General features: G+C 36.2%; 3 protein-coding genes across 3 annotated transcripts; 2 read left to right on the forward strand and 1 right to left on the reverse strand.

Annotated features, from left to right (window-relative positions):
- Positions 1 to 1,114: 1,114 nt before the first annotated feature.
- On the forward strand, positions 1,115 to 2,083 carry LOC145624763 (uncharacterized). Its single transcript, XM_081677854.1, has one exon. The coding sequence runs from the start codon at positions 1,115 to 1,117 to the stop codon at positions 2,081 to 2,083; it is 969 nt and encodes a 322-aa protein (XP_081533980.1).
- A 7,004-nt stretch (positions 2,084 to 9,087) lies between these two features.
- On the forward strand, positions 9,088 to 10,792 carry LOC145610978 (glucosamine 6-phosphate N-acetyltransferase-like). The gene is made up of 2 exons (XM_081666229.1): positions 9,088 to 9,244; positions 10,113 to 10,792. The coding sequence occupies exon 2, from the start codon at positions 10,135 to 10,137 to the stop codon at positions 10,603 to 10,605; it is 471 nt and encodes a 156-aa protein (XP_081522355.1). The 5' UTR covers positions 9,088 to 9,244; positions 10,113 to 10,134; the 3' UTR covers positions 10,606 to 10,792.
- Positions 10,793 to 12,150: 1,358 nt separating this feature from the next.
- LOC145610986 (uncharacterized protein At5g03900, chloroplastic-like) lies at positions 12,151 to 23,264 on the reverse strand. Its single transcript, XM_081666239.1, has 13 exons — positions 22,706 to 23,264; positions 21,712 to 21,819; positions 21,510 to 21,610; positions 21,317 to 21,406; positions 20,950 to 21,022; positions 20,774 to 20,839; positions 19,363 to 19,446; positions 17,387 to 17,452; positions 16,614 to 16,753; positions 16,437 to 16,523; positions 16,284 to 16,347; positions 15,988 to 16,131; positions 12,151 to 12,773 (listed from the first exon to the last, which is right to left on the reverse strand). Exons 1-13 carry the CDS (start codon positions 23,120 to 23,122, stop codon positions 12,630 to 12,632), a joined length of 1,584 nt encoding a protein of 527 aa, XP_081522365.1. The 5' UTR covers positions 23,123 to 23,264; the 3' UTR covers positions 12,151 to 12,629.
- Between the last annotated feature and the right edge of the window lie 1,224 nt (positions 23,265 to 24,488).

Here is a 24,488-nt window from a genome sequence, read left to right on the forward strand (position 1 = left end):
TTAATCAAGTATAGACCAGCCAATATAGCTAAGGCTTCAACATGAAGAGAGCTTATAGTAGGGCAGTGGGCAGCAACTCCTTCTACCCAGGGACCCTGATTATCTATACACACACATGCTAAGCCAGCATATAAAGAATCCTCATTGAAAGAGGCATCAACACAAAGTCTTTTAGCAGTGAAAGGGATAGGGTTCACATGGATTGTTTGGTGAGTTGACCAACCCTCTGCCTCTGATCCTCTAACCATCAACAATGGTCTCGTCCAACGGGACGGAACAATTCTCGGAGGGCTTATGCCCATTCAAACACCACAGCGACTCGGAAGAGGAGACCAGCAAATTCTGTCCGACGGTTGCAAAAATGGAAATCATGCACAACAATCTGAATCCCAGATTCTATTTGCCTTTTCAACCCCTCCCTCTCAAGCCTCCATACCCGCTCCTGTGCGAAACTCGAGTCCCAACTCCGGAAAAATTGGTTCTCCTAGACCCTCAAATCCCAACTTACCCGGAGATCGAGGTGAACAAGATGGACTTCTTTTTGAAAACCCCTTCCAGGTGGGTAAAAGTTCCGGTAACCTAAATCCGTCAGTTTCTTCTCCGTCCTTATTTGGTAGATCCTCCGTATCAAGAACTCATGATGGCCAAAAAAGAAGGAGGAACCATGTTTCCAGTCCAACTTCCGGATCTGGCGGACCTGAAAGCTCTGTGCCCTGTACTAGAGACATTCACAAGATGGTGGCTGAGCAAGGCTCTTGTGGAAGCCTACCCATGGGTGGTTCCGCCACAGCTGGCTTTTCTGATAGACCCAGCTTCGATGTTGCCTCAATCGAGGAAAATCTACACCTTGAGAGCCCCTTCGTTGACAATCCAAGCTGGCATAGCCTCCAATGCTCTACTTATAGCTCAAACCCAGATAGAGTGGAGGAAAGTGGAGATCCAGGCCTGCTATCTTTTCGACGTGCAACTGGAGGAATGGGTAACGGAACTCACCTTAACCCCGAGAAACAAGGAGCTTTACAGCTCGAAGGAGAGGCGTTTTGTGGAGATGGGACCCAAAACAAGTCAGGAGATAAGGAAAGAGATATTCTTTCAGAATCTACCACCTGAACCAATGATTGTCGTTGCTTGGAATGCAAGGGGAATTGCTCGGAAAGGCTTCCTCACCAACCTGAAACACCTTATTGCCGAACACCATCCCGATCTCCTTTTCCTTTGTGAAACCAAGACGAGCAGAGCTCACACCGAACATATAATTAAGGGTCTGCCTTTTGATAGTTTTGAGCTGGCAGAGCCCAGGGGTTTAACTGGAGGGGACCTGCTTCTTTGGAATTCAGCTGTTCTGGACTTCCATTCCATCAGTAGGGACCTCCACACCATTCATGGAGTGGTTAAGGTAACAACTACAAACCTTTCTTTCTTTCTGTCTGCTGTTTATGCAAGTCCAAAGTTTAAACAAAGACAAGAAACCTGGCTAGATATGGAAAATCTTGCAAAAATTATAAACTTGCATTGGTTAGCTATAGGGGATTTCAATGATATCCTGAATCAGTCTGAAAAACTCGGGGGTAGGTCTTTGAATTATAGACGTGCTGATAAATTCCTTCACTGTATCTCTTCTTGTGGTTTGACTGACCTTGGTTTTGTTGGAAATAAATTTACTTGGACCAACAAGCAAAAACGCAGACCAATCTTACAAAGGCTTGACAGAGCTTTATTAAATGACCTTTGGCTCCAATCTTTCCCTGATTCAAAGCTCACTCACCTTCCTAGGACTACCTCTGATCATGCAGCAATTAAACTTTATACTGATCACCACTCTCTCTCCCCTTCACAAACCTCAAAAAGCTTCAAACTTGAGCCTATGTGGTACTTGGACCCTTCCTTTATATCTCTACTGCACTTTAGCTGGCCTTCAGATAACTCCTCCTTTACCTCAAAGCTGCAACTCCTTTCCCACTCAATCCAAGCTTGGGAAAAAACACATTTTCCAAACCCTTTGAAAAAAATCAAAATGCTCACCAAAAGAATTGTTGGTGCTCAGAAAGCTCTTGAGAATGACCCAAATAACCACTTCCTCTAGAACCTAGAAGAAAAGCTCTCATCTGAAATTTCTGATCATTATGCCCAAGAGGAGGCCTTTTGGGCCATCAGATCTAGAGTCAACTAGACCACCTCTGGGGATAGAAATACTAGCTTCTTCCATACCTCAGTGATTATTAGAAGAAGAAGGAACAAAATTGTTAATATGAGAAATGATGCTGGTGAGCAGATCCTTCCCCACAACCTCCATAATCACATCAATGCTTACTTCTCTTAGCTTTTCTCCTCTGAATCTGATGCTGCATCATTCTCTCAACACTCCATCTTGTATGGAGAGGATATCAACATCTCTGACCTCTCCTTTCTTCATGAGACTCACCATGCTGTCTTCAGTTTGGGAAAGCTTAAAGCCTCTGGCATTGATGGGTTTCACCCTCTCTTTTTCCAACAACATTGGGGTCTAATTTGGAAAGACCTCCAGGATTTTGTGGAGTCTTGATTCTCCAACCTTTGCATTCCACCAGAGGCAAATACCACATCCATCACTCTCATACCTAAAGTGGAAAATCCAGAAACCATAAGGCAATATAGGCCAATTAGATTATGTAGCACTACCTACAAAATTGTTTCAAAAATTCTTGTGAATAGAATAAGACCCTTTCTTCAGTCCCTTATTTCTCCAAATCAAAGCAGTTTTTTCCCATGGGGATGTGAAACCAATTATATAGCTACAACAGAAATCCTCCACTCAATGAAGAAAAAATCTGGAAAAAGAGCTTGGTTTGCTCTAAAGATTGACCTTGAAAAGGCCTATGATAGGCTAGAGTGGCCCTTTATAAGGACATGTCTTGCTAGAAGTGGTTTCAACAAACCTTCAGTTGATTTGATCATGAGTGCCATATCCTCTTCTTCTTTCCAAGTGATGGTTAATGGCCATCCAACTCCAACCTTCAATGCTTCCAGGGGCATTAGACAGGGGGACCCCATATCCCCTTATGTCTTTATTATTTGTATGGAGTATCTTTCTGCCATGATCTCTGAAGCCTGCTCCTCAGTTGCTTGGACTCCCTTCAGTTTCAGGAAAAATTCTCTCTCTATTTCTCACTTGATGTTTGCAAATGATCTCATCCTCTTTGGAGAAGCATCTTGCCAAACTCTAAACTCTCTCACCCAAACTCTTGACCTCTTATTCTCCCTTTCTGGCCAAAAGATGAACCCATCCAAAAGCCAACTCTATTTCTCCAAAAATGCTCAACCTTACATCATTGACTTCTTCTCCTCTTCTCTGAGTGTTCCTGTTACTAAAGACCTAGGTACATATCTAGGTTACCCCCTCACGGATAAAAGACTCTCTCCTTCCCAAGTGAGCTTTATTGTGAGGAAAATGAAAGCCAAACTCTCTTCTTGGAAGGCTAAATGCCTTTCAAATTAAAAGCTGGTAGGGCAGTTCTAATCAAATATACCCTGCAATCTATCCCTCAGTATGCTATGAATGTACTCAAAATTCCTGCTAAAACCCATCAGGAAATTGACCAAGTATGTAGTAGATTCTTTTGGGATCTGATCTTGATAAAAAAGAAGTCATCTCTCATTGCTTGGGGGTCTATATGTTGTCCAAAAACCAAGGGAGGCTTGGGTTTTAGACTCTCTAGTCTTCAAAACACAATCCTTCTGTCAAAACTTTGCTGGAAATTGAACAACTCTGATAATCTTGCTGCCAAGGTTATTAGAGATAAATATTGCAAGAAAGAGTTGCCCACTGCTTTCAATTCTGGCTCCCATATATGGAACTCTGTGGGCAAAGGGTGGGATCTCTTTTCAAAATTCACCCATTGGCTCATAGGAAATAGGGACTCTTGCCTTTCTGGTTTGACAACTGGACTGGGAATGGTCCTCTGAGGGATCAAATTGTAGGCCCTATTCCTAGGAATGAAATTGATATGAAAGTAAGTGCAATCATTGATGAAAGGGGCTGGAATCTCCAGAATCTTTCTATTATCCTCCCTCCAAACTTACATCAACTCATCCTTGCCATCCCGCTGTTCTATGATAAACCTGATATTCCTTTTTGCTCCCTTGGAAAAGGAAAATTCTTTAATACCCCTCAAGCTTATGACTACCTCTGGCTGAAGGACCATTCCCCCAAACCCCACCAGGAACTATGGAAGCAAATTTGGAACCTAGACTCAACCCCCTCAAATATGATATTTTTGTGGCAGGTAGCTTGGAATAGGCTCCCCACTGCCCAAATTCTTAACTCCAGACATGTCCCTATCTCACCAAACTGCTGCTTCTGCCACTCTGAAATTGAGACCTTGCTTCAGATTTTTAGAGATTGCCCAAGAGCCAAAGAAATTTGGAGTTTGTTCCCTGCCACTCTCTTCTGTCATACCACCTCTGATATCCTCCAATGGCTTCATGATAACTTAGAAAATACCACCTTCTATCCACCCATGAACACCTCCTAGGCTACTGCTTTCTCTATCTGCATCTGGAAAATTTGGCATAGGAGAAATTCCTGGATTTTCCAACAAAAATCTATCACCCCTTCAGCATGTTTCAACCACATCTGTTGCCTAGCCAATGAAGTGGCTTTCTTCACTCCCCCTTCACTAAAAACTCACCAAACAATCCATGTGAACCCTATCCCTTTCATTGCTAAAAGACTTTGTGTTGATGCCTCTTTCAGTGAGGATTCTTTATCTGCTGGCTTAGCATGTGTGTGTATAGATAATCAGGGTGCCTGGGTAGAAGGAGTTGCTGCCCACTGCCCTACTATAAGCTCTCTTCATGCTGAACCCTTAGCTATATTGGCTGGTCTATACTTGATTAAAGACAGGAACTGGATTGATGTTACCATTTTGTCTAACTGCCTTAGAGCAGTCACTGGGATTAATTCTGTTGATACCCCAACTGATGAAGCCTCCTATTTATACCAAATATGCAGGGACCTACTTCAACAGCTTGTCAATTGCAGGTTGGTTCATGTTCCGAGGCAGAGATTGCAGCTAGCAGATGCTCAGGCCAAGGCAGCCAGAAGGGATCTACTAGGAGCAGGAGCGTTCTACTTCCTAATGAACTTTGGCTACAGGATTTTAATATGTTGCTTAGACATTATACTACTAGGACTAACAGTAATTCAAATATTAGTCTTCTTTTTGGCCCTGCGTGGCAAACTGCAAATAGGTGATGTATTACATGGGAACTACTTACTTAACTCTGATCCTGGCCTGTACTATATTTTGCTACTTATTAATCTAATGTAGTTGCTCCTTTTAACCAAAAAAAAAAAAACGCCTACTTCCCGTGTAGAGCTGTTAATTCGAATGTTCGAGTCGGGACCGGGTTAGTGTGGGTCAAGTCCGCTCGGATCAGGTGGAGTGAAATTAATAGAGTTGTCTATGCATGTTAGGTTCAAATTGGTTTATGTTCGAGTCGGGTCATATTAGGTTAAAACGGATTTGATCATTCTCGGGTTCAAATAAAGTGCATTTTAAGTCAATAGTTTGTGAGTTATATTCAGGTCGGGTCATCTCCAAGTCGAGTCATGTTCAGATTCAAGTCTCGGATCCTAGATTAACTCGGGTCTTCAAGTCGGGTTATATCAGATTCGGGTCACCATTTTTTCGGGTTTAAACAGATCGGCTCATAGCAAGTTCGCATCACCATTTTTTCGGATTCAAACAGGTTGAATTGGGTCATGAATGTTTTTATTCGAATTCAAGTCTTAAGCTGTTTTTTTTTTATTTTATTTTTATTAACGTATTTTACCAAATACCCTAGTGTTTTTTCAAATTCCACCAAATACCCTTCACCTTTTCGAAAATACCTCAAAGTACCCTTAAAAACTAATGGTCTCAGTTAGTCATCAGGGTTAATAATTACACATTTCATTTATGATTTGTTTTTTGGAAAAATTGAAAAGAATAATCCCACCTTTCGCACTTCTGCTCAAAATAATCCCACCTTTGCGTATTCCAGAAATAATCCCACCTTGAACCTCCATCTTCCCAAAATGATCCTTTTTACGGGTAACCTGGAGAAAAGGTTATCTTTTTTTTTTTTCTTCTTCTTTTTTCCCTGTTTTTCCCTCCTACACCGATCTTCAACTAACCAAACGCCAAACACCATCCAACCTCCATTAATCCTTCATCTTCCACCTCAACCACCATGACCATCATCCATCACCACCAAACTGACCATATTCCCACCTTCCTCCTTTTCCCAGCTTTAAAGTGTGGCTGCCCCAATCACACTCCCTTGCCCCCTAGCTTTTTATTATCCACCAGTTTCCTCTTAAACCTGCTTAAATCACAACCCACTCGCCAATCTCACCGCACAACCTGTAACACCAAACAACCACCATCACCACCAGCTTAAACGTCAGCCACAACACCCATTTTAATAGCTTGCATCGTCAGTTTTGCCTAGCAATATGTGATTATCGAAGCATCGTAGCTCCCGCAATTACCAATTTGCCACTTGTAATCAACAATCAAACCGCCACGAAAACACCTCGTAGCAGCTCTGTAACAACCTACGGACTGCCAGCTTCCCACAACCCAGCAAGGCAGCAACATTAATTCAACCTTCACTAATCACCAATTGCTCCAATCCACCATTAATTATAGTAGTTCGCCTCCTAATTTCAACAATTTTGAGCTTGTGGTGGGTGTTTTTTCGATCAATTCCAATCCATCGTCAATTACAGACTTTTTCAAGGGGCTATCCGAGCTGGCTTGGGTCAGGTGAGAAAGTCACAGTGGTGGTGGTTCTTGCTATTATGGAGGAATGGTGGTGGCGGTGGTGATAATGGTGGTACGATTAGAATTGGGGAAAGGGATGGAATCATGGAAGGAGAGGGAATCGGGGAACATGGTGATTGGGTCCGGATGTTTCGGCGAGTAGTTGGGTCCGAATTTTCCGGCGAGTGGTTGATTCCGACTGGTTGGCAGGCGATGCTCCGGTGAGGGATTAACTTCGGCAGGGGAAGGAGGAAGAAGCAAGAAGGGTTATTAATTTCTTTTTTTTAATTCCTTTATTTTTAAAAAATTATAAATAAAAAATCAATAAGAAGGTGACACGTGTCATATTACCTTCTAAAACAGGTTACCAATTTCATAAACCGGTAAAAGGCTCATTTTGGGAAGATATATTGGGGTACAAGGTGGGATTATTTCTAAAATACGCAAAGGTGGGATTATTTTGAGCAAAAGTGCGAAAGGTGGGATTATTCTTTTTAATTTTTCCTTGTTTTTTTTTTTTCACTATTTTACCTTATTTTAATTGATTATAAGTAAAATAAAATTTTCCCTTAATTTGAGTTTTAAAAAAATGCTTTGTTATTATTTTGGGGTCCTTTTGGTTTATGATTCTAAATTAAACTCGAAATTGACAAAAAAATAATATGTAAATGCCTCGTTTTGCTTATTGAGAAATGTCTCGATTGACATGTCATTATTATTTTAGCTGCAAAAGTTGCTTGAGTAAGGTTTTTGCCTTTTATGGGTCATTTTAATCTTTATTAAATTCAAATATAGCTAGAAATTTCGAAAAAAAATAACGTTAATGCATCATTGTTCTTGTCAAGATAAGTCTCGATTTGTGTGATGTTACTTTTTAGCCTAAAAAATTACTCAAATAAGGTTTATGGGTCCTAATTAAGTTGGGATTGACAATAAAATAACATAATTGTCTCGTTTTGCACGTCGAGAAATAACATAATTGGCGCATAAAATGAGACAATTAAATTATTATTTGTTGATATCGAGCTCTATTCACTACAGAAATAAAAGCTTTTTAGCAACTAAAATTTTCAATAAATTTTTTAACTACATTTTACGCCTAAGTTTTTTAATAAATAATGGCTACGTGTTTTTTATTTGTTGATGTTTAAAACAAATTGTCTTACTAGTTGTTACTAGATGACATCATATTTTTGTCTTGTTGCCATATAGCAACAAATTATGGGAACTGGTATTTAATTTGTATGGATTAGAAACAATTTTTTTTTTTTTTTTTTTTTTACAATACAAATTATACTCCCTCCGTCCCTTTATTACATGCCTATTTCTCATTTTCCACGGGAATTAAGAAAGTTAAAGATTCCTTAAAACTAATAATTAGGTGTATTAAATATGCCTGTGGGGGTTGGACAGAATAAAAAAGTGGTTGAGAATTAGGATAGAAAAAACATTGGAAATTGATACGGAGTATTAAATACTCCCTCCGTCCCTAAATTACATTCCTCTTTGGAAATTTACACGGGAATTAAGGAGGAAAGAATAAGACAAATAACAATAATTAGATAATTACATTCCTTAGGGAGTTAGGGAAGTACAAAGATAGACTAGTTATTACTCATGACATGTCATCAATCCTTTGCAAAAAAAAAAAAGGACCAATCACATGTTCCTAATTGAAAATTTTTAACCAATCATATTCATTGTAATTTGACACAAGGATTATGAGTGAGATTAGGTAAGGATGAGTGAGAAAACATTAAATATAAAGCAGAAAAAGAGAGTTGATTTACTAAAAAAACTTACCAAAAATAGAAGGAGGAATGTAATTTTGGAATACCAAAAATAGAAAGGAGGAATGTAATTTAGGGACGGAGGGAGTACAAAATAGAAAAGGAAAAAGGGTGATAAATCATAAAAAAGAGAATAGTATTGTAAGAAAATACAACTTATATATAAATAAAAAGACACTTAATTTTAATGACCCAAAAAAAAATACAGACATGTAATAAAGGGGCGGGGGGAGTACAAGCTTTGGTGTGTGATGATAATATTTGGGAAAAGGAAGTGTAAATTTTTTTCTTTTTTTTTTAGGACAGAAAGTGTAAATTTAAAATACTTCATAATTGTAGATTTTAAAACAGGTTACTCAAAACCCTTAAAACGACTCCCTCTGTCCTTAAATTACATTAAATTCCTCTTTCTCTCTATTATGTGAGGAATAAATGCTAAAAAGAGGAATGTAATTTAGGAACGGAGGGAGTATGCGCTATCCCATTTATTTATTATTATTATTAGACGGATCTATCCCCTTAATAAAAGTGACGGGTCATAAGGGATCCATAGAATTGGTTTCTCTAAGATTAGTGAGATATCTTTGAAGCGCACTCAACGTTCTCCATTGAAGCGCAGTTGGCGTGAATCTAGTTCTTGTATCCCCCATTGAAGCAACTTCTGAGGTAAGTTGTTTGTAATTGTTATCATTATATCAAATATCTCTGAAATTATGAGATCGATATTTGAATCAAATATCCCTATAATTATGACTCAAATTGTATTGCACAACACTTTAATGTTCGGATTTAACTATGAAATCTGAGCTCTTTTCCCTCCTGCCCTGCCTCATTGGATTTTCGTTTTGTGAGAGCAAAATAAAATTTGTTTGATGCTACAATCAGGTAACCGGTAATTGATATAAGTTGGCAAATTCGGTGATTTTAAAAAGAAATTTTTTCTGATATTATCCTTGCTAATATAGATATAGTTTGTTTAGCTCGAATATTAGTAGAATCTTTGGAAAATTATAGGTTTGCTTATTACGATAGATAGTAGCCATTTCTTCACTCAATATCTTTAGTTTGTTGGTACTATTCTGTTTATTAAAGTGTCTCAACATAAACCTGTAGGGTTTTGTATTACAGTCGGTTTGGTTATATTTGTTAATATTGTACTTATGTTAAGTTTATTTTGTTAGGAGTTTTAGGCAAGTTAGGTTTCCGATTGTATTGTTTATATATTTGTGAGTATTGATTCCTAAGTTTAATACATGTATTATTTTGTTGTATAAGAGAACTAGTCTTTTCCTTCCTAAATTTTTTTATTTGTTGTATTTTGATTTTGATTTTTTATAATGTATATATTAACCATGAAAGAAACCTTTCTAGTCATGCTAGACCCTTCAGGTTCAGACTGGCTGAGTCCATGAATCATGATTACTAGGGTGCTTATTTGGTTCAGTGTTCAGCCAAATGGATATATTGTTATTTGTACCTTCTCTTTGTAGCTCTGCAATGTATCAAGCTGATTATGATCATGTTTCTTGTATAGGAAACGCGCTCCAGGAGCAGATATGCTAGCTAACAATTCCAATGATGACCAAAAGTGCAAAATTAGAAGGCTAGAACTCGCTGACAAAAACAAAGGTTTTATAGAGCTGTTGCGTCAGCTCACAGTTTGTGACTCAGTCTCGGACAAGGAATTTGAGGATAGATTTAAGGAGCTTGCCTCTGAGGGGGATGACCATATTATATGTGTAGTAGAAGATAATGACACTGGAAAGATTATAGCAACAGGAAGTGTATTCATTGAGAAGAAATTTATTAGAAATTGTGGTAAGGTTGGTCACGTCGAAGATCTGGTAGTTGATGCTAATGCACGAGGGAAGCAATTGGGCAAGAAAATGATTGAGTTCCTCACTGAACATGCACAATCAATGGGATGCTACAAGGTTATCCTTGACTGTTCTACTGAGAACAAAGCGTTTTATGAGAAATGTGGATTTAAGGAAAAGGAAATTCAGATGGTAAAGTATTTCCCTTAGTAAGAGTTTTTCTTGTGTTTTCATACTTCTTGCATATGTGTATGCTTTACTGCAATAATAGGAGGGCAGGCTGATTTTGACAGATTGTAATCATTGTACAACACTCCATGACTTCACCATTTGAGGGAATGGTCACAATTTTTGTACTTTGAGGAATTGAATAAAATGACCAAATACGAGTACTCAATTTACTTGTTTTATAATAGTACTTATTAGCCAGTTAAAATATTCTTCATTATGTTTTACCATGTCATATCCTCAATTATGAGGAAATGGATTGAGGATATGGGTTAACTCCAACAAGCGGTGTACATTCATGATTCCCTAAAACATTATGGAGCCAAATTGAAAGGCAAGGGATTAAACTCCTGAACTTGCTCGCAGTCCTAGATCACCACATATCCCTGCCATGTCCATGTCAAAAAGGTATTAGAAGATGAAATATCATATGGACGTAAGCAAATATGTGATGCAGATGCAGATATAAACAAAGTGGTTGTGTGTTTACACATACTGATCATTTGCAAATTCTCGAGAATTTCACTTCCTAGGAAGAATAAAACTGTTTGGTGTATTAAGTCACGATAGGTGTCTGTCATCTTAATAGAAAATCATACGATTCAAATCAGGCCTCTGCATCAGATGGAAGCACAATGAAGCTTCGGAGAAAATTTTGTGCAGCAGAAGTCCCCCAACAGTCTGTAATTTCGGGTGGTGAACAAAGAAATTTGTTATTCCAGTCAAGGATAGTTTGGCTCGTAGAGTTATAGGGATACACGGATTGACAGTCAATGCCCAAATCTTGAGGAGGCAGGAGGAGACAGTGAGCCACCTGCTGCTTGATGTTCTGAAGCAAAAAATTTGGGGTATATTATAATATTATTCCCCTTTGTGTTGATACTGGACAAATGAAATAGCTTTCTCTATGGAATTGGTGTAATTCTGTGATAAGTACAAACAAGGATTAGAACCGGTGGTGTATATTTTGGGTGATTTAAATAGTAGGGATTTTGAAAAGCACATACCCCCAGCAAACAGATAAGATCAATTCAGATGCTACCACTTTCAATGAAGGTGCTTGCGCGGTTGGTGCTGTAAAGAAAGATTGTGTTGGAGATGGTCATGTAGATGTTGCAAGGGTGCTAGCAGCCTGTCATGGCTTTATTATTTCTTTCGCCTTATTATTCCTTTGAAGCTGGACTCCGCTATGCCATACTTGTAATAAAATGCAAGATGTATGGCCATTTTAAGTAGGCATCAATTCTAGATAGTATGTGTAAGACATTGTTAAGCATGATGCTAACTTTAATTCTTGCTCCTAGTTTTGCATGTAAACTGGATATGGTAGCTCATAGTTAAGCAAAACTCAACTCCGATTATGAAGATTTGGGATTGTGGATCAAAGTTCCCAAGAATTTGGATAGTGTGATTTGGCAGCTTAAAAGTGTATAAAAAATAAAAACTAAATAAAAGTGGGACTTGATTGTATAAAAGGGAATGAAGTAATCCATAAAGGTAAAATGAGACTTTTATATAGAGGAAAAGTTCTAGAAAAAAAATGGAACTTTTATTTTGGGACAGAAAGAGTACTAGAATATCCCAATTGATCACCCAAAGAATCAGCTTAACTAGTGAATACATATATTGAATATCCAAAAGTGCATCACTTTTACATATACACTGAAAATGTACAACCCTACTGCTAATAGAGCAACTTATTCTGCAAACCAGAGAGATTGCATCGATGTTAGTGAATTCATCGAGACGTTCCACAGCCCACCACCGTTCCACAGTAATTGCCTTCAGACGTATAAACCATACTTTACAGACTGACCATGTCCAAACCAAAAGAATAAGTATGAAAGCAACTAAATTTTTGGGACTCAGTTTTAACCAATGTCGACAAATAGTGAACCAAACCAATAAGCTTTTCTTTTCCCTTGCTTAAATACAAATATACTATCTGCATCACTCTACACCTTGGGCTAGCAAAAATAATAAATTTACAGGTTAGTACGTGTTTGTCAGTCAGATCTCTCAAGTTCTTCAAATCTTCTGGTCCATTCCCGTTCTTCATAGTCTTGCTCATCTAGACCCTTTTCTGTGCTGTATACAATCCTCTCCTTACCAATGAATGTTCTCTGTGCCATGTCCCTAGCACTCAAAAGCTGAATGATAATCATGTTAGCTTATGAAAAATAAAAATTAAACAAGTTAATAGTAATAATCACAAGATTCACAACTAGGAGGCAAAGCTAAACATCCAAATTAACACAGGAGCTTAGAACAGGTGAAAACTGAAACATAAAATGGCCAGATATAGCTCTGCAGAAGCAAATAAAGTTGCAAAAGTAATGTTTTGATTGCAACTTAAGTAAGAAACACGGGGTGATATGTGCTAGATCAAAAGACTTCATAAAATCTAAAAAAATAGTAACACTTGAAAGGCCTTTACATACTCATTCCGTCCTCAAATAATATTCTTGTTAGATTTGGAAACACGTATTTTGTAAGGATAATTTGCCAATTACTACCCCAAGTTAATATCACTTTGTAAATTACTACCGCAAATTAAAAAGTTGTGAATTACTACTGCAAAAAATTTTAAGATGTTGCGATTACTACCAAACCTCTATTAAACCCAACTATGACGTCATTATATCCCTTTAACCCATGTTTTAACCAGCCCCCCCCAAAAAAAAGAAAATGGGTTAGGGATATAATGACGTCATGGTTAAGGGCTTTAACCCATGTTTGACCATGGTTAAGAGCTTTAACCATGTGTTAAAGTGATATAATGACGTAATAGTTGAGTTTAATGGGGGTTTAGTAGTAATCGCAACATCTTAAAAAATTTTGCGGTAGTAATTCACAACTTTTTTAATTTGCGGTAGTAATTGGCAAATTTTCCATTTGTAAAGTGCGGTTAGAGTGCAAGGAAAAGAGAGTAGTAGAAGGCTCCACTTCACATGGGTTGAGTGAAATTTTTTCAATTTTAGTAACAACAAGATTATTTAAAAATATCCTTAAATAATACGGAGTAAATGGAATATAGGCCGATTATTTGTGGCAATACAAATTCTAGAACAATTCACCAAAGGATCCTAAATCACATACTCCATCCATATTTTATTCGTATTTTACTTGCTCCACTTTTCTTTTGCAGCCATATTTTGTTACTTGCTCCATTTCCTCCTCACTAGTGATCCCCTTATATTATATTTTGATAATTTTCATATTCACTCTCCTCCCACCTATACTCACTTTTGCTTTTTCAGATTTATTTAATTTTCAACCAACCCCATTTCCATAATATTTTATTACTTTCGACTAATACTCCTAAAACTCCGCACATGGAGAAATGGAGCAAGTAATAAAATACAGAGGGAGTATAAACAAACATCTAATTGAACTTAGGATACCTAACAATAATAAAATACATCTTTTTTTACACGTTATAAAAGAACAAGTAGAACCAAGGAGAACTAAGAAAACATTAAAAGGATATGACTTATCCTAACTAGACCACTGGGCTAGTATTTTCCTAGAACGTCAAGCGTCTTTTTACCACCTAATTACCCTCACATCATTATAGACATATAACTAATATAACCAACCCAACACAACAACATATAGGTTACTCAAAAAAGATGATGACTTTGACTCTTTAGTAGAGCTACTCAAATTCATATCAAGGGGCATATCTGCATATGTAACCATTAGAATTTAGAAAGCACAAGCATACTAATAAAATCAACAACTCTAAGGCTATTAGTCTCTCATGAACATGAGGAAAGAGAGCTATCATTAGTAAAGACTTACGCTTTGTTTGGATAGCAAAGAAGGAAGGAAAAGAAGGGGAGGGAAAATGGAGGAAGGGAAGGGAAAAGAAAGGGAGGGGGAGGTGATCTCCATTTTCCCTCCAATTTTGGAGAGATTATGGTTATTATAGAGAAAGGGAAAATGGATCCCTCCCTCTCCTTACCCTTCCTTCCCCCAATCTTTTACCCAAACAAGAGATTTTGTCCCCCTCCATTTCTCTTCTCTTTTTTTCCTTCCATTTCTTCCTATCCAAACAAAGTGTTACGGTGTGTTTGGATAGAAGGAAATGGAAGGAAAAGAAAGGGAGGTAAATGGAGAGATGTGATATCTTTCATTTGGATAACAAATGAGGAAGTAAGGGAATTGGAGGGGAGAGAAATGAAGGGATTAAATTATAGGAAAATGATCCCTCCAACAATGGAGAGATTTGGAAGGAAAACTCACCATTCTTCTCTCCTCTCCCTTTCCCTCCCCTTCTCTTCTCCTCCCTCCCCTTCTTTTCCTTCCTCTAATGTTATCCAAACACACTGTTACAGGGAGGAAATCTACAACGAGGTTTTTTAATGTTGTCCATGACTTCTGTGAAAGTCAATATTGAATAAACGAGGCAAAATGGGCTGTTTGTTATTAATCTGGTAACTAGTATTAGGCCCAAGCAATGCTTCCGGTCAATACTTTGAAAATTATCTATAACTATACTAAAACAAAAGCTTCTGACATCATCATGGTCCACATGGCAGAATATCCTAAATTGATCCACAAGGGCTATTGCGGTGTTTCTATAGAATAAATGGGGCTAGTGTGTGGCCCTATGCTGGCAGAAAAGGTTCCTATAGCAATTAGCAAAGCACCTCATCTCATAAAACCTTTAATAATCAGCAAATTTAGCCAAATTTCACCTAATTTCCACCTTTAACAAAAAGCAAGATACCAAGAGTTCCTAGATAAAGTATACAAAAACTTTTGTATACATCCGGTTTACACTAATATTAGTGTACATCAAGCAGTATAGGGGTAACTTTAACCCAATTTAGGGTAACTTTTTGCCTTTTTTTTGGGTAACTTTGAACATAATATGATTTTTTTTATAAATCGAACAAAGAAAAGTTTTATAAGGGTGATAAAATTACTTTCAAACACTAATAATTGAATTTTAGTCATTTAAAATGTAATTCTTTACCAATAAAACGTAGATTATTTTTATTTGTACTGGGTTACTTTTATACATATTAGGGTAACTTTTATTCATTTTAGGGGTAACTTTTGATCACTTTAAGAGAGATTTAAAATGGATGTACAATTATTATTGTACACCCGATTTTTTTAAAAGTTTGTGTAAAGTATAAGAGCTTCTAGATAAAAAAATTGTCAAGAAGATGCAGAAACACTCCCACAGAAACATTCCTAGAGGTGTCAAGAAGGATCCAGCATAGAAGATTTAGAAAAACTTCATGAAATAACTAGATCTTCCACGTTAAATGATAATTTCAGCAAAACCATCTAGCAATGACATAAAATTTAATAAATATTATGATTGAACATGTGCACTGGAAAACTTACCTTGCGTCTTAGAGAAAGATCGGGTGATTCAAGTGCCCGAGCTCGTAGTTTTCTCACTTGATTCCGTTTTTCTATTTCAGAATTTTTCTTGAGAGTCAAAAACCAGCGAACCAAGGGTATTGCAAAGAAAGAGCCAGCATAAACCTACAAAGTTTACATTGAAAATAAACATATACTATTACAATAGATAATTTCTCAGATCAACAAATTTCACTCAAGCAGATTTACTAATGTCAGGTGTAATTGGATCAACAAATTTCACTCAAGAAGTACTATAGAAGAAGATCAAGACAAACCTGAAGCGCAGGCAACAATGTCGAAGCTAATGAGAGGAATCCACTAGGTTTTACAGCCATGTCCCTTAATTTAAAAATATATTGGAAGACTAGAAGTTAGAAAATGAAAATTAATTCAAAGAAGAGAAAAAAAATATTTTGATAGAGCCGTACTTAAGCATGGTACTAAGAACAACCACTCCAAACAAATTCAGTCCACCCAATCCAATGACCATTGCTCTCTCGGCAGCACTGGTTTTGCTGCAAATATACAATGAAAAACTTAAATTACTGCTAAACAGGCAGGGTAAGGCATCAAGTATTCAGGTCCTCAACGCTAATGAAACATACCTGAATTGCCACTTATTTTCTTTGAAGAACTTTTGTATACCATCCATAATTGATGATCGTTTCCCAACATACTCTCTCCTTCCAGTCCTTGCCGAGGAAGCAGTTCGCTGAAGTGATGGAAATCTGTATAATATGTTTCCCTGCAAAATGAACAGAAAAGTTGCAAGACAATTAATAAAATACCATAAGTCCAATGACACTAATGAAACCTACACCTAGCTTGGGTTATGCAAGACATCAAATGTATTAATAAAAGGTATGTTCCTTCCTACTTTAACTCTTTTATTTAAGGTTCTTTTAACTCTTTTATTTAATGTCTTATAACTTTTTTTAGAATCAGGATTGCATTCAACAAGCAACTGACTTCTTTCAATCTAATTTATCTATCCAAGTAATCCAACTTCCTAAATGCTGTCATTTCTCTCTTTGTGACCATTGAAGTTGTGAAATACACACATGCTTAAGTCCCAATGCACCGTCTACAAAAGAGAGATAAGTCCACGGTTGCAAGAGAGAAAGAGCCCCAGAAAAGTCCAAGTAAATTAATCCATCCACACCTTTTAAAAAGTCTGATAACTTTTATGAATAGTGTTTGGACAATTATACCCTATAAAATATTTATTTACTTATTTACCTTCATTAATGCCAATTGCCTTTTTTTTAACTCTATCATGGTAGCAATTTTATAAAAATAGCACAGCTAAAATGACAAATATAGAGTAATAATAAAGGGAGAAGACAGCAATATGAGTTCACAATTCAAAGTTTCAAACCTCTTCATCTACTTCTGGCTGACCATCAAATCGTAGAAGCACGGGCAATATATACGAGCCATCACTCTGAAAAGACAACGATGGAAGCTTAATCATCAACAATATGGTAAGTAGTAAAAGTTTATCTAGATAGACAAACAAATGCCTCGGCAAGTTAAAAAATTCACTGCATGTCTTCATGTGCTCAAAGGCTCACTATTTTACTGAATAAACAATATAAGCATATACACAACTTAGGCAACTATTTAAAAAAAAAAAAATTAAAAAACAAAACCTGGAACCTATTCCCTTTTTCAGATGATAAGCAGACAAAACCACTGAGAGAAGTTTTCAACATTGTAACTCTGCCACCTAAACAAGTATTTAGAATTTTAAACTCGGAGAATAGGGCTTACAAAGATAGTAGTGAAAAAAGTCCAGCTTCAAGAAAAAAAACTGGAATATAATTATAAGAAACCTTTTTTTGTTTTTTGGTTGGTTTGGCTGTTCGAACAGCTGAGTATGGATCTCAAGCCTTTTCACTAGAGATATCTTCTTTACTGTAAAAAGGTGTTCTGACTTTTGAGTTCAGAGATAAATTTCACATGCCGAAGTCCCACCACATCTTAAACAGTCTCTTCCCCTACAAATTTCCCCTTCTTATCTTTCCCACAATTACCTTTCTTAGTCAAGATTTTTTTTAGTTTAAATTCCATACATGGCATTCAGAAGGCACAGCGTACACAGCACGGCAAAAATATCCACCCAATCAATTCCAGCCTCCGACTTTGATCTCGTTTCAGAGTTTCCATGTTTTCTATTCCTCTTTCCATTCCTAATATTAAAGACTCTTACTAGAAGTGTACAACTATTTTAAGGTACTAATGACTGTTTGCCCGAATAACTTTTGTAACCAAATGATATATATGCAACAGTGAATCATTTTGATGGGGGAGTAGGGAAATGAAGGAAGATGTATGGCTATATGCCCGAATAATTTTTGTTAGCAAATGATAAATATGCAACAGTGAATCATTTCGATGAGGGAGGTAGGGCAATGAAGGAAGGGCATGAACTGTATTGATAATAGAGTTTCCATGAAGCAAAAAAAGAGAAATGTTTAGGAACATATGATTTTCAAAGTTTTAAAAAACAGAATTTAAGGTTTCTAATTTGAAGGTCCTGATTTTAAGTTAGATGAATACAGATAGAATAACAACTTTCCACTGACAGGAACATGATCACGCATGGCCATTTTGATTACATGAGCCTTAATTATTCAGGAAGAAACTATTTTCGGAATTAACGATGTGTTTGGATAGAAGAAAATGGAAGGAAAAGAAGGGGAAGGAAATGGAGAGATGTGATATCTTTCATTTGGATAACAAATAAGGAAGGGAGGAAATTGGAGGGGAGGGAAATGGAGGGATTAAATTGTAGGAAAATGATCTCTCCAACAATGGAGAGATTTGGAAGGAAAACTCACCATTCTTCTCTCCCCTCCCTTTCCCTCCCCTCCTCTTCTCCTCCCTCCCCTTCTTTTCCTTCCTCTAATGTTATCCAAACACACTGTAAGTGTCACCATAGCAAAAATTTACAAAAATCCAGTACTCAAATAAACGATACTGGAGGTTTCATTATAAGTGCTATAATACACAAAATGTAAGCATTTAGCATTCAATGTCTTTGTTTGCCCGAGATATCATTATTTCCACTAATTTAATTTTCTTTATACTTCTAAAAGCTTCTTTCATAGATTCATCTTAAATTAGAAAATTGGAACATGATGCATGTCGAGATTTTATCCTGCTGGCAGCAGCACCAGCAACAACAACAAAAACAAATATACTACCTCCGTTGCAGGTTATGTGCAACGATTAGACATTTTCCTTCTCTGCTTTATGTCAAATCATTGCACATAACCTGTAACGGAGGTAGTATATAAAATAATAAAAATAAACAACTTTATACTCGTTTAAGAGCACCCAGGAACCAACCTCTTCTTCTGTCAGCACATCCAGATATGGTGCAAGTTCTTCAGCTGTAATCACTCCACCATTTGACCCTATGTACTGTCCTATCTGCCAAAATCATTAAATTGAAATATTAAAGCAGTAATAAGATGACCACATGAAAACATATTTACATTAAATGAAACAATTGGACTAGCATATATTTTGACTTTTTAAAAAAAGATCAGTACACCATCAATGCAAAAAGGAAGCTCAGGATAGTAGAAAAATTGAAGGTTGAATCACAGGCAAAAGGGTTAGGTTTTGCAAGGGCAGAGAAAGAGGAAATGAAAATTGATAACAAAACAAAGCACTGAAGATCTACTCACTAAAAGTTCATCCATTAGTTTGCTGACTTGCTGGCAATCTGGCATTAGTTAAACAACACTATATACTACGATTCATAATTCATATCATCATCGTGATCAATCTTGGCCACAAAACATGTCTTAACCACATTTTACAGGTTTTTGAGCTTACTGTAACCAGGACATTAGCCAGCAACAGCCTCAAACCAGCTGTGTTGTCTGTGAAAGTTGTTCCGTGACTGTTACCACGATTGCAACAGCAACCAAGATTTTTGTTCATGATAATTACTATGAGAAGATACTGTTCATTACCTATTTATCAGATGATTCAGATCTTATTAACCTTAAATCAGAGATGATTTGGGGTTGAGAACTAACTAAGCTGAGAAGGTAAACCCTATGACCTTAGTAGCTTGACCTCTTCTCAAATCAAGTCCTAGTTATTTGATCTTACATCAAAGATCTTACTTTATAAGTCATGCTGCTAAAGTGCTAGATGTATCCTCCACTGAGACAAGAAGTTTGACAGAATGTACTCTAAGATAACAGATTTTCTTATAACTTTTTTAGTACATTCTGCTACTAGCATCAATCATTCACAATATATCTTGTAGACGTAATGTTTGGTGTGGTTGGTGTCTATGCAAATTCAGACATTCAGTACTAATGTCATATTTCATTAGGTCGATTCAGGAGCAACCTAACACAATGACATCTGCCATCCCATGCCTGTATACATTGACTGAGCTTCAGGTCATTATTTTAAAAATTAAAGAAGACAAAATTAAAAAATAGAAAGAGAGAAAGAGAGAGAGAGAGAGAGAGAGAGAGAAGGAAAAAAACACACTATGGCAGTTAAAACATGAATTTCTCAACAATGAAACAAACATCACCCTTGACTTTAAAACCTAACAAATTTATAAGATCTCTCAACCCCCCCCCCCCCCCCCTCTCTTCTCAACTAGAACTGAAAGATTGAAGAGGAGCATTTACTAGTCTGACAGGAAGGAGTACCAGCTCAGAACATGGATAACACGGCATAAAGCTTAGAAAGAAACTAATTACTAGATGCAATGCTAAAATATTACCAGCTTCCACCTTTCTTCTTCAATTCCTTGGTTTGGATCACCATCACCAAATACAAATGAGAAAACCTACAGCATAGCATCATGTCAAATAATTTAATGCTCAAACCCCTCTCCCTCAAAACATAAAGATGAAATATTTTCCACTATCAGAAAATTGAAGCATTATTCTGACTCACAGACTCAATGAAGTTCATGCCTTCATTATTCCCTCGTCTTTGAGTTCTCCTATAGTAATTTATATCAGTGTACCTAAAAGGTAACATGGAAACAAAAATCTCAAAGAAGTTTCACCAGAAACAGACAAGTCTGAGATTTCTAAAGATAAAACAGATAGCAAATATAAAGGGACATTCTCAGGGAAACTTCTCAAGCAATATACTTCTTCAAGAAAAGTCTGAGAATCTTAAATAACCAAAAACGGATGGCAATCAATTAAAAGAAAACATTGAGCCATGATCCAACGTTATTCTTGTTCAGCAGATAGGAGAACAATAAAGTACTCCATAGCAATAAAGCATAATTATTTAAAGAACAAATCTTTACCAAAATAAATCTGCTGGGTTAACAAAGAAGCTGATATTTGGACCCGAACCAAATGATCTACCTCCTCGCCTCTTACGACTGTCGTCTTCACTGTCAAAATCAGTATGTATAGGAAGTTTGTCAGACCATGGTACTAGATTTGGGAATGACGATAATATGACAATGACTTGTGGACATAGCATTGAAAACATACCTTCCACTTGAAGCAGCTATAAGAATTGCTGTAAACACAAGAATAATTGAAGCAATTAATGTTGTCCCAAATGAAACCCTTATAAGATATTCAGCTCCAGACTGCCAAAAAAGTTAGCAAAGGTGTTGACAAAAAGAAAAAAGATCTAAAGAATAGACCTAAAAAATCATTTATTTCCATGATAATTAAAAGATGATAATACCTTCGCCTTATCAGCCCAGGGTTCAATTTTCATTCTGAAGGATTTACCCACAAGCCTTGAACGATAATCTTTTGGGAAAACATAGAGAACATCACCTTCATCTGATACCTATTAAACAGTTGCAATGAAAACACGGAATATCAAGACCTATAAACGCCAAAGACATGCAAATAAGATGGCATTCACATTAATATTAGAAAAATTAAATCGTGGAATAGCTAGGAATATATCACGGAAAGATGAAGAGGTACAAATGAATCAACAAAAAGTACTTTCAATTGAACTCTCTAATCCAGATGCTGGGATTTTTGAGGACAAGTAGCAGTGCAAACTGCAAAGCGTATAATCACCACCAACCGAACAGGTAATTCATAATTACATCAACAAAAACAGGTAATTGAGGATTTAATTAGGCAGTGAAATTTGCATCAAATGTGTCTGTTCTTCATACATGAAGTGGCAAATTTTGATAAAACAGTAAATACCTAGTTGTCCAAAGGAAAAAAAGAAATCAATAACACCATTTTGATACCACCAGCCCCTTTAAGCTAAGGGAGTAATGCACAGACATCGCCTTGAGTAATATACTTTTTACTAATTGCTTTAATCACTTGACTGAACTGATCTAGTCGATTGTAACCCGAAGTATGACTGAAAAACCTCCTTCGATGTTTACTAGTTCGTAGTCTCCTACCATCATTATGCTCGACTAGTGATAAACTGATAAATCACCAATGGCGTAAGCAAACGCACAAAAGTTCTCGCAAATTATAGTTTTACAATCAATCACCCATTAAATTCAATTTGCTAATTTAACATCATATAATGAATAATCTTACAATTACAAACAACTAGCTTCAAAAAATATATGCCAAAATTAAAATATATAATTCAATCAAACAATTAAAATAACAATTTAACAGATAAATAATTACAATAAAACAACTAGAAAATTAAATTAACTTCAAAATCAAATTCATATTCATGATTATACCTCTAAGAAACCCTCAGTATCAGTAGCAAGTGCTTGCAAAGCTTTCTGAGCTTCATTCAATTTAAGCCCAGCTTTGCTAGCAACATCACCAATGGTGACTCTTCCTCCACTAGAATCAATGGCGTCCATAGCTCGCTTTCGAACATCTGACGGAAGCTTATCGCTCTCCACCAATTTCCCCGGCTTAAACGACGTCGCAACATCGATGCTACTGCTGCTAGCTCTAATAGTCCTAATTCTAACCCTAGAATTCTTTCTCAGAATTGGCAATGGTAAGTTGAATTTTTGAAAGGAAGGATGGTGGTGCTTGAAGACGACATTAATGGCGGAAGAAGAAGAAATTGAGAAGTTTCTGGAGAGAGAAAAATGGCGGGATTTGGGAGTTGAAGAAAGACAGATTGAAATCATGGATGTCATTTGAAAGGTTGAATGAAGGAGAAAAGGGTTTGGTTTGGTTTACATTACAGGTTCTTTTGAAGGTTTATTACAAAGGTTGAGTTGTGTACTTGTTTTGGATTGTTGGATTTTTTGTTCAAGTGTGATAATTTCATGATTTGGAGTTGAGTGGTTCACAAAGAGAAGAGTAGCCACTTTGAATCTTTTCATCCTACTTCAATTAGGGGTGGGCAAAAAATCGTAACCGTTAACTTAGGGTTCGTTTGGCATTACTTTGGTTTTCTGTTTTTTGATTTTTTGTTTTTTAAAAGTATATGATATAAGCCCCATAATAAATAAAAAATAATTTAAACTTATTAAAAACATGATAATTTTGAAAACTGACAACAGAAAAGTGGAAACACCTTTTTCTTGTTTCCTATTTTTGGTTTTTGGTTTTCAAAAAAACAGGAATCTAAAAACCAAAACTGATGCCAAACAAGCCTTTATATTATTGGCTCGTTTACACGGTTAATTTACCGAATCGTTAATTTAAACCGTTATGGCTAACCGAACCGTTATATATAGGTACATTTAAAATTTTAAGCAAACAGTTAACCGATGATTAATTGTTAAAATATATATATATATATATATTTCATAATTTTTGTGGGAAAAATATTTAATGAAAATAAATATATATTGTTTTATTTAATTTTTGTAGGAGAAATATATAACGATGCAAGTTAATCTTCTAGGTTGCTGGTTTGCCAATATGTCATGGTCTCAATTTGAAGATGAAAATTTAATATGTCTAATATCATTAGATTGTATGTCTTTGTTAGACTTTTAAAAAAAACTTAGTAATTAAACTTTGTAATGTATTTGGTTTATCAGTTTGTTTTCTTAATGGGAACATGAATTTTATTTTGGTAAAGATGAATTGGAACATGAATTTTTATTTTGGTAGTGGTTTACCTGTAACCGTTCCTTAATGGTACGGTTATGGTTTGGATTTTTTAGTAACTGACATAACAGTAACCGTACCGTTAAGACTAAACGGTATGGTTAACCTATTGTGCCCAGCCCTAACTTCAATTATGCGTTGATATTACAAGTAACAAGCCTTTGGTTCGGCTCTATGGTTAAACTCAATTACTTATAACTTTGTATCAACAATCTCTAGTAGATGTGCAAAAAAACAAAAAAAAAAAAAAACCTCTAGTTGATCCTTTTGTTTAAAAAAAAAAAAAATTTACAATAGTTTACATTGAGTAAAACATTTAAGAATGAATAAAATACTCTTTACTTTATAAATTTATTAAGCCTTTTTTAAAAAAAAAAAAAAAAAAAAAACCCGATTAAGGTCATGTTTACTTCAACATATTTTAGAGCAGATCAGAAAAAA

Source organism: Chenopodium album, chromosome 3 (genome assembly GCF_948465745.1).
Source record: "Chenopodium album chromosome 3, dcCheAlbu1.1, whole genome shotgun sequence".
NCBI classification, from domain to species: Eukaryota; Viridiplantae; Streptophyta; class Magnoliopsida; order Caryophyllales; family Amaranthaceae; genus Chenopodium; species Chenopodium album.

Bases quoted from the DNA above. Each gene is read 5' to 3' on its own strand.
- LOC145610986 (XM_081666239.1), bottom strand. From the start codon at position 23,122: ATGACATCCATGATTTCAATCTGTCTTTCTTCAACTCCCAAATCCCGC. The intron at 19,447-20,773 runs GTAATATTTTAG...TGATTTTGGCAG, and splicing joins AAGAAGAAAGGTGGAAGCTG to ATAGGACAGTACATAGGGTC. The intron at 16,348-16,436 runs GTACGGCTCTAT...TTTTAAATTAAG, and splicing joins GTTCTTAGTACCATGCTTAA to GGACATGGCTGTAAAACCTA.
- LOC145624763 (XM_081677854.1), top strand. From the start codon at position 1,115: ATGATTGTCGTTGCTTGGAATGCAAGGGGAATTGCTCGGAAAGGCTTC.
- LOC145610978 (XM_081666229.1), top strand. From the start codon at position 10,135: ATGCTAGCTAACAATTCCAATGATGACCAAAAGTGCAAAATTAGAAGG.